The 10,007-nt window shown below is 26.8% G+C and overlaps 1 protein-coding gene across 1 annotated transcript; it reads right to left on the bottom strand.

The window, feature by feature from the left end:
• Positions 1-2,857: 2,857 nt before the first annotated feature.
• LOC107635685 (pathogenesis-related genes transcriptional activator PTI6) lies at positions 2,858-4,665 on the bottom strand. Its single transcript, XM_021106078.2, has one exon. The coding sequence runs from the start codon at positions 4,058-4,060 to the stop codon at positions 3,212-3,214; it is 849 nt and encodes a 282-aa protein (XP_020961737.1). The 5' UTR covers positions 4,061-4,665; the 3' UTR covers positions 2,858-3,211.
• Positions 4,666-10,007: the final 5,342 nt, after the last annotated feature.

Here is a 10,007-nt window from a genome sequence, read left to right as displayed (position 1 = left end):
GACGATTTATAAGGAGCCACTAATAATACTTTACGCGATTTGAAACCACCACAAAATTCATAAAAGAATTTCAATTTTAATTTGATATAAATGATTTTCTATTATATATTTTATCAATATTATCATTTAATAGTTAAATTGACAAAATATACATCTTATTAAAAATTATATATAAATATAATATAACATAATTTAAATTGACACTGATATTATTTGTTCCTAACTCATACATGCGTTGTGACTTGTGACACCCAAGAAAGCATGGTTCATACATATCTAAATTTGTGTTGTGAGCCGCCGGCAGCTACTTTATATGGTTGGGGGAGGGTCATAGGCCATTTGAAATGCCATTATGAAGGAGCATGAATTAGTATTATGGACCCACCATTATTATTCTTAACTTGTTATCAACCACTAGCATCCATCTCTTTGTGCTTTCATAGGGTCCCACTTCCTTGTTTTGTTGCATATATGTACTACTATTACGTTCAATTGTACCACATTTGATTATTATAGTAAAAAAATCAATGTAAAATTTAACTCAAATTAATTAAATTTTTATTCAAAAAAAATATTTGTGTAAAAATCATACCCCAAATTAAAAGTCTAAAATAAGATTCGAAATTAAAAATAACAAAAAAATTATTCATCTATACATATTTAATTATTTATTTTTTATTTTTACTAGTACCTGATTTTAGTATCAATTTAATAAAGTCATTATTGTCTAGAGTTTGTGATTATATAAAAAGTATATTAACATTTCTTATTGTTAAACAGATAGCATTTTGCAGTGGTTAATAACCGCTGTCATTTTTCCAAGCAGTCCTAATTACGATTTCGTAGCGGATAGAACCGCCGTAAAACTATGCCGCTGCAAAGTACCATTTAGCAGCGGTTACTATTAACCGCTACTAAAAGTTTAGCCGCACGCTATCTTTCAGCGAATTATCAACCGCTGCTAATCGACTGTATAACCGCTGCTATTTGTTAGATGTGGTGTAGTGATCTAAGGAGTATGCTAACATATCATTTTATTGACACAAGGAAACTCCGATTTTTTTAACCATGATATATAATTGATATAGTTGTCTTTTATAGTGTCAAATTTTCAACAAAAAATATTATACATACACAAAATATCAGTCGCTAATTTAATTATCACATATTTATGTATGTATAAATAGATGTATTATTTCATATATTTTTAATATATATTTTAGAATTAACATATATTTACGCAAATAACTAATTTAATACTAATTTTTAGTATACATTATTATACACCAAAAATAGTTAAATATATTTTAATTATTGTTAAGGTTGTAACTCACAATCATTCCTTCTCTCATAACCATCATCTATCTATGTTTTTAAATAAATGATAAACATAGTTTAGTTAATTTTGATCCATCACCATATCGTTTTAATCATATTGATTATCGTCACTATCAATTCCTCAATAATTATCAATTTTGCTAGTTAATATTCGTTAAAATTTTTATCTATTGGAATATTAATATATGTTAAAGGATATTTGAGGAAAAAGAAAAGTCCATCCTCATAGTCATACAAAGTTGCAGGGTGATTTTCTTAGTAATTAATTGGTGTTGCATCATAAATCATAAGACTCAGACACCAGTTAATTGTGTTACATACATTGAATGCTTAACGTGTAGGTAGCAAACGAACAAAACGTGACATAATAAATGATCAAAATCTACATAGTCATGTTTTCTAACAAACAAAAATCCTATCTATGTATTACTGTTTTTCACATTTTTATATAAAAAAGGAGTTTACAAGAATAATTATTATGTTAACAAAATCCTACCTGTTTTGGAAGTCAACATTACTATTTCTAAATTAATAATATCACTTATAAATTATCACACTTATTAAATTAGGAGTAATAATCTCACTATAGAAACTAGTGCATTGTTGGACTGTCAAACCATATTTTATGTTATAAAAATACAAATTCATGAATAAATAAAATTAGTTTTACGGTAGGTCATTTATGATCAAAATAATAGTTTATTTATTTTTTAAGTATAAAGTTAATTTCATTTAATTATAAATAAATTTATTAATATTCTAAATTTTATGAATAAAAATAATAGTTTAATCTAATACGTAAGTATGAATATGAAAAATAATATAAGGATATAAAACATTAAGTAATCTCCCTAATTTTTCATGTACTAATTTGTATTTTAAGAAAAATCAAAAGTCTATGTCACTCACAAAAATAACTTCAACAAATAAATAGATACCACAAATAATCACTCAAAAGACTTAAACAAAACAACAATAATAATAAAAAGTTATATTCTTTGTAAATGACACTTTTGCATTTTGCAAACAACTTATCATTTAATTTGAATTTTTGAAAAAAAATAGATAATTATTTTAAAATTTTATTTAAATAATTCTCTAAACCTTTTTTTCATTTTTAAAGAATTTTTCTGTCATTTAAAAAAAATCAATTGACATAATAAAATTAATAAATTTTAATAACATTTTTTAATAATACTCGAAAAATTCAAATTAAAATATAATATCTAAAGCCTCTTAAAAAATCTAATATCTAATTTCTTTTAAAAAAATATTTAATATTTAACTATACCTAAGAAAATTTATTAATGATGTTACAGAATTAGCATCTTAATTAAAAAGGGAACAATAGCTCTTAAACATTTCACACATATCTTTGTTGGAATAATAATAATAATATTAGGCCAAAAAAACAAATGTTAAAAGGTACCCTCCAAGTACCTATAGAATCCCATGAGAAGAATCTTGATACAAGCATCTTATAAATAGAAAGAAAAAAAAAAAACAGGCAATATTCAAATATCATATAACTTTGTCCCTTGCCAACTTGGATCAGCATGTAACATAATAATATATGCCAAAATTAATAGAACAATTATATAATTTTTTACACTAGAATTCTTACTCAAACTATATATATCTTGCATAGTCCCTTACTCACTCACTTGATTACATATTTTTCTTTTCCTTCTATTCACTTAACTCATTTTCCTTTACACAATAATAATTAAATTAATTACAAATTAACATTAGGACAAAAATAGTTTCTTCTTCTAGTCATCTATTGCTCTGCGAGGGGCAGTTTCGGAATTCCAACAAGCACAAGCATAACGCGATAGAAACCACAATCCCTTCAAAAAGACGAAAAAGCCCCCTATTCAGGCCACGTCAGGAAATCTTCCGGGTCTAACTCGCCGAACTCTTCCTTCCCAAAGCGCTGAGTCAATACCGAGTTAACGCCCATCAAACTTAACGGCACGTCAATGTCAAAACCGAAAGCATCCACATCGCCGTAACGGAGACCCTCAAACGGCGTCGTCTCGCAACCACCAACAACGCCGTCATCGTAAGCAAGGACCGAAGTCGGAGAGGCAAAACCCTCTCTGCTCCCAGAAACCGCCACAAAACCCTCACCGGAAACCACCGCAAAACTCTCGCCGGAAACTTCCGAATCGCCACGGGGAAAGTTAATAGCTGCGCCGGGACCCTTGAACTTAACTGCCGCGGCGTCGTAAACAGCGGCAGCCTCCTCCGCGGTGTCAAAAGTGCCCAACCAAACCCGTTTTCTTCGGTTCGGGTCACGAATCTCTGCCGTCCACCGCCCCCACGGTCTCTGACGAACGCCACGGAACCTTCCAGAACCAGAAATGGTGCGTTTTATTTTCCTCTTGAACCGGTTCCGGTCAACATGGTTTTGACCCGAACCGATTGAAGGAGAAGAAGGTGATGAAGATGCGGTTGGAGAAGAAGAATGCGAAGAGTGAAGCCGAGGGGTCATTATGTGAGTGATAATTTCCCTTTTTACCCTCGGTGATGGGTTTTGCTCTTCTGCTTCATCGTTGGAAGATTCTGAATCGGTGGCGTCGGGATCGGTGAGTATGATTCGAAGGAGCTTCTTCGATCGAAGCCTTTTTGCTGTTTTGCATGGTGGGTCGCCTTCAAAATCGAAGCTTGAGCTTCTTATGGCGAGAGTCTGAAGCTTCAGGGTGGATTGTGCGGACATGAGAGTGAGAGAGAGTAAAAAAATAAGAGAAGAAACGGTTTTAAGCTTTTCTTTGTGAAGGTTGTAGAAATGATAAGAAATAAATTGAAGATGTTTTGGTAGTTGTGTTGTTTGGGAGCATGAAGAAGTAGAAAGAAGAAATGATTTTTGGTGTTAATTTTACCAAAGACGTTTAGTATTTGGGTGTTGATGGAGAAGAAAAAGAAGGGAAAAAAAGGAGAGAGAAACAAAAAAAAAAAAAAAACAATCTTGGTATTTTGTATAATCTCAACACACCACCACCCTTGTGAGGGGTGGTTTAGTGAGAGAAAAAGAGGTGAGGTTGGAAGCTTGTGATCAGAATTGGCGGGAAGGTAGAGGTGGTAGTTTAGTAATTAGTAGTTAGGAGTGTAGAGTGAAGGGAAGAGAAGGAAAAGAGAAAGGGAAATGAAGAGGAGGCACAAAAGAGAAGGAAGAAAAAAAAAATAAGAAATGAATGGAAAGAAAGAGAAGAGTAAGGTCATAAAAGTAGAGAGGAGAGGGTATTTATGGTAGCAGGAGGAGGTGTGCTCCCATTGGAGGAGAGAGAAAAAAGGAGGGAAAATGGGTGAGTGATGGAGGGAAAAGAGAGTGATCTCATGACTGATGACTCACTACTATTACTACCACTAATCTACCACAGCATTGTCTACTGTGTAATTAGAAAGATAGGAAAAAAAAAAAGGGGAGAAATATGAATATCCTAATATAGTGGGGGTGGTTTATTAGTTTAATAGATGACACTTCTCCTAATTAAATTGTAGATATTTGAACGGTGGAAACTCAGGTGTAATCGACTTCACGTGAAGTTGATATCTAAGAATCGTTAAATAATTTGACTGATTTGACTAAATTTTCATCTAATAGTTCTCAATATAAACTTCACGTGAAGTCGACTTGACCTGAGTTTTCACCTATTTGAATACTTCATCTTTCATTTTTTTTGTTGTTGATATTGTATTTATGGTCAGTTATGTATCTTTTGATTTATTTAAAAAAAAAAACTAAAAAGGGAAATACAAATATTTTTTTTTCAATATATCATTAAAAACAAAAGTACTATATACACATCAAAATTAATCATTAATTCAATCATTATATATTATTTGTGTATAAAGTATTTTTTTATTTATTTTTAATATATATTTTATAAAATAAATAATTTAATAGCTGATTTTTAATATACATATGATAAAAAATTATTTTTAAATGCAATTCATGTAAAAAAAATTACAGACAACTAATTGAATATTTTTATCTTAATTTTAAGTAAATTATATTTTTCTTATTTAAAACTATATATAAGAAGGTGAGTATGTGTGTGGTTGTCGGTAGCAAAGGGAGAAAGAAAAATCCGCAGGTTCCAGCTGCCTCTATATATTGAAGTCTTCATCAAATCAACCTTTTCTTATCCTCATTAATTTTAAATTTTCATTTTTGTGTTTGCAAAAATTTTATGTAAGTTTGATATTAGTAATCTTATTTAGGTTAAATTAGTGTAATAGAATTACATAAAATAATAAATATCTCAATTATTTAAATTAAAATTTTGAGTTCAAATTTTAAAGTTCGTTCTTAAATTTTTTTTACTAAGTAAGGATTATAATAAATTTTTTATTAATTAAATAAATTTTAATTCTTTATTTATTATATTTTATATTAATGACTTAAATATAGAATTTAAAATTTAAGATTCAAGTTTATTATTTACAATTTAGAATTTAAAAATTTAAAAATTTTAAATTTTAAATTTAAAGTTCAAAGAGTCTTACACCTTTTATTTTTTTTTAATGTATTAGCATTAGCCAAATTTTGAAAATAGCAGTCAATTTTGTTTTTTAACAATAAAACTTAGTATCATTGGAAGAAATAAAAGTAAAATTTTATTATTTAAAAGATTTAATTACTTTATTAGTTCTTATAATTTCACTAAATTTATAATTAGATTTTTTTAGTTAGATTCCTACGTTACTTTTCATTTTGTAATTTAGGTAACTTTTTAGTGTAAAAAATATCAAAATTAACCGAATATTTTTCTACAAATTAAAGGTATCCACAATTAATAATCAAATTAGATTTTTAACTACATTATATTTTTTAGAAGAAATAGTATAGAGATCTAATTAAAAAAAAGGTAAAGTATATTTTTTGTCCTTGAAGTTTGATAAAAGTTTCAAAAATATTCTTAAGTTTTATTTTGTTTCAATTTTGTCTCAAAAGTTTTCGATTTGCATCAAATATACCCTTGACGATCAATTTTTCAAAAAATTTAAGACCAACTCAACAATAATTTTATAAGAACAGTCTTCAATACAAGCAAATTAAGTATAATTTTTATGCATTATTGTTAGATTAGTCTTAAATTTTTTGAAAACTTAGCCGTCAAGGGTATATTTTTTTGGTGTCTTTTCTTTGTAAAGAGAGGTATTTTGCGTCAAGGTATATTTGATGCAAATAGAAAATTTTTGGGACAAAATTAAAACAAAATAAAATTTAGGGATATTTTTAAAACTTTTACCAAATTTTAAAGACAAAAAATATACTTTACCCTAAAAAAAATATATAAAAACTTAATTAAAAATTTAGTAAAACTATAAAGATAAATTGAATAATTAAACCTATTTAGAATAATAATTCATCACGCCTAATAGTTAAGGCAAAAACAAAAACATTCAATATTTTCAAAGAAAAGGCCCATTCATTTTCTTGTTCTACCTAAACATAATGTTTAAGAAAGTTCAAAGGAAGCCATGTTGTTTTGTGTATTAGACAAAATTCAATTGAAACCCGAGTAGATAGCAATAAGAGGGAGCACAAACAATTTATTAATATTAATAAAGAGACAAAGAAAGTAAGCAAGGGTGGAGTCCAAAGAAGGTACCAACTTAATTAACTTTCCACGTTCATGAATCTAAGACCACGCAAATTGACTACTTGTTAATTACAATTTCTTATTTCTTTATGAAATATTAGTGTAACAATAACGTTGAAGTTGGGCTATTGACGTGGCTTTGTAATATGTTTACAAGACAAATTCTTAGGTATGTAGTAGTTAGTAGATTTTGTTAATATTTGTATATAGGACATTTGTTAAAAAAAATAAGATATTGAAATTTTTAATACTAGTAAATATATTAAAATTTTCTTTTCTTATGAATAATATCTATTTTTAACAAATAACAAAATTATAATTTTTTTACAATAATTCTAAACTTGACAAAGTAAAGATTAATTAATTACAGATCTAAATTCTATTTATATAAAAGTGTATTGTTGTCTAACAAATTATAAAGTAAGATTTAAATTTATAACACATTTAAATAAATGAATAAACTAATTATTAGAATGACTCAATAACAAGTAACAAAATTTATAATTAAACCAAACTCGAAAAAACACTTGTTGATTGTTTTTTTTTTTTTTAAATATTAAGCCGTTTTATTTTTTGTTGACCTAAACGGATTTTTTTTTCGTTAATAATTATCTTTCATGTTATAAATTTTTAAGTGTTAAGTATTATGATTTTGAATAATGGGGCAAAGTAATTCAAATATGGTGATCATGATGAATACTTTATAAGGAGGTAAAACAACAACTTTTATAGTAAAGACTTTTTTTTTTTTTTGGTGTCACATATTAAAGACATTTGAATATTAACATTGCTATGTCAAGAATTTTTATTTTTAATATTGGAGTGGTAGTGATGTTTTTTTAAAATGTGAATTGTTGGGGTGTTATACTCAAATGTGGAATCGCTTAACTAGAGAAGCAAAAATTGGACCGTCCAATTTGTGTTAAAAAAAAATTAAAGTAAAGAAATCGAACCTTTCGATTTATGTACTTTCCATAGTTTTAAAAAACACCAAAAATTACAATGTTAAGGTATATCACTGTTTCTACTTCTATAACAAGAAAAATTAGCCCTATTTCAACCATATATATTTAAAAAAGCAAATACAAATAAAATAAAGGTACAAAAAGATATATATCGAACTGAATTATGAAAAAAAAAAAAAGTTACCTCGAATAATGGAATGTAAAATTTTCTTTTTCTGTAAGAATGGCTAAGGATGTTTCATTGTGTTGGCGTATAAAGTGGTAGAATATAAATAATTGAGTAAAATCACCATTAATTGTGGAAAAAGAAGAGAAAACAAAAAGAGGTAAAAAAAGGAAAGGGAAATGTGTCTATGACAATGTTCAATGCTGGCCCAGTTCCAACCAATGATGATGAAATGTAAACTCTTTTCAGTACAATCTGCAGAGTTTGTCTATCAACACTGCTCAGCTGGATACCTTAATTAATTTAACTTAAATTATTTTATTAATTTTTATAGCTTGATTAAATTTTATATTTAAAAATTTTTTTAATTAATTTTTTATATTAATTTTACATTTATAATCATATTATTATCTTTCAAAAAATATTTAACTTAACATAATGTATTGAGGTATATTTACTCATAGTGTCAGACAGATTAAAAAAATAGTTTTTTAATGTTTATTGTTAAAAAATATCTAATTATAAATTTAAAATTAGCGTAAAAATTCAATTAAAATTTTTTAAAATATAGAGACCAAATTATAAATTTAAAAAAATTATAAAAATTAACAGAATAATTTAACTATTAATTAAAAAATGTATAGAAAATCAATTTATATCTGTAAATTTCTACTTAAAGTAAGTTTGTACTCTATTTTTCGAAAAAAAAAGCACTCTATTTGATAATAGTAATAAAAATAAATTATTATGATATTTTACTACGTGTAACACAATTCTTGTAAAAAAATTGCCAAATTTATTTTTCTAAATTTTTTTCTCTCTTTCTTTTTTGAATTGACATACAAGGATCAAATTCATGTGTGATCAAAGTGTAACCAACAAAGTAATTTACTTGTATTTTTTAAAAAGAAGCTTTGATGATCTCAATAATAAAAAGATAATTAAAATTTATTAATTATTATAATAATTAATAAATATTAAACAAGACAAATTTTAATTATTTTTTATATTTTTTTAACATTATCGGAATAATTATTAGTTCTCAAATGGCACTATCATGAACTTAGAAAAGGAAACTTCATTTGAATAGTGACAAAAACATAGAAAAATCTAGGAGATCACACTAGATTTGATAAGCGTTATTTATTACTATGTGACCATCATTTTCGGAAAGTGCCAAAGATCAATGTCCAAGGTTGAACTAATTCCAAAAAAATAAAAGAAAAGGTTAACACGTCCTAAAAAGCATTAAAAAAGAAAAACAAAAATATTATGTATGCTAAAAATCAATCATTAAAGTAGTTAATGTATATTTAATATTATATTTTATGTGTTAATAGAGAATTTAATTTTCATGCACTGTTAGTGTAAAGTAATTTACATGTGCATTCAATTATGTAATATAATAACAATAAAAAAATATCAAATCCGACCTTGACAATTATCTCGAAAGGACAAGGTCCCAAAAAAAAAAAAATTCAATCCGACCCCTAATCTTTTTTTTTGGGACTGATTAGTCCTGTGTAAAAAAAAATATTGAAATATTTTTTTTTGCACACGACCCTCATTATCCTTTTGAGCTAATTGTTAGGGACTGAGTTGGATTTTTTTTGTCAAGAGCCTCGTTATCTTTCGAGATAATTGTCAGGAGCTATTTTGTGTTTTTCTCTAAAAATAATTATTTATATTAACTACATGAATAGTCATCTAAAAAAACAAATGTGATTGTATGATTATGTAAAATATTTTACAATGTTGTGCATGATTATACAAAAAAAAAAAAAATTATTATAGGCAAATTGGTGAAAAAGATTTAGTTAGGTTATGGCTTGGGGAAGAAGCAAAGGCAAATAAGCATGCTAGCAAGTCAAGCACGTGTCTGCTATTTTCTATGTTATAGGGAGTTAACACATTTCATAAGGGTGA

The sequence above is a fragment of the Arachis ipaensis genome, chromosome B1 (assembly GCF_059453495.1).
Source record: "Arachis ipaensis isolate K30076 ecotype BB chromosome B1, ASM5945349v1, whole genome shotgun sequence".
Classification (NCBI taxonomy): domain Eukaryota; kingdom Viridiplantae; phylum Streptophyta; class Magnoliopsida; order Fabales; family Fabaceae; genus Arachis; species Arachis ipaensis.
Note: the sequence above shows the minus strand (reverse complement) of the source record. Positions and strands in the feature narration are given on the sequence as shown.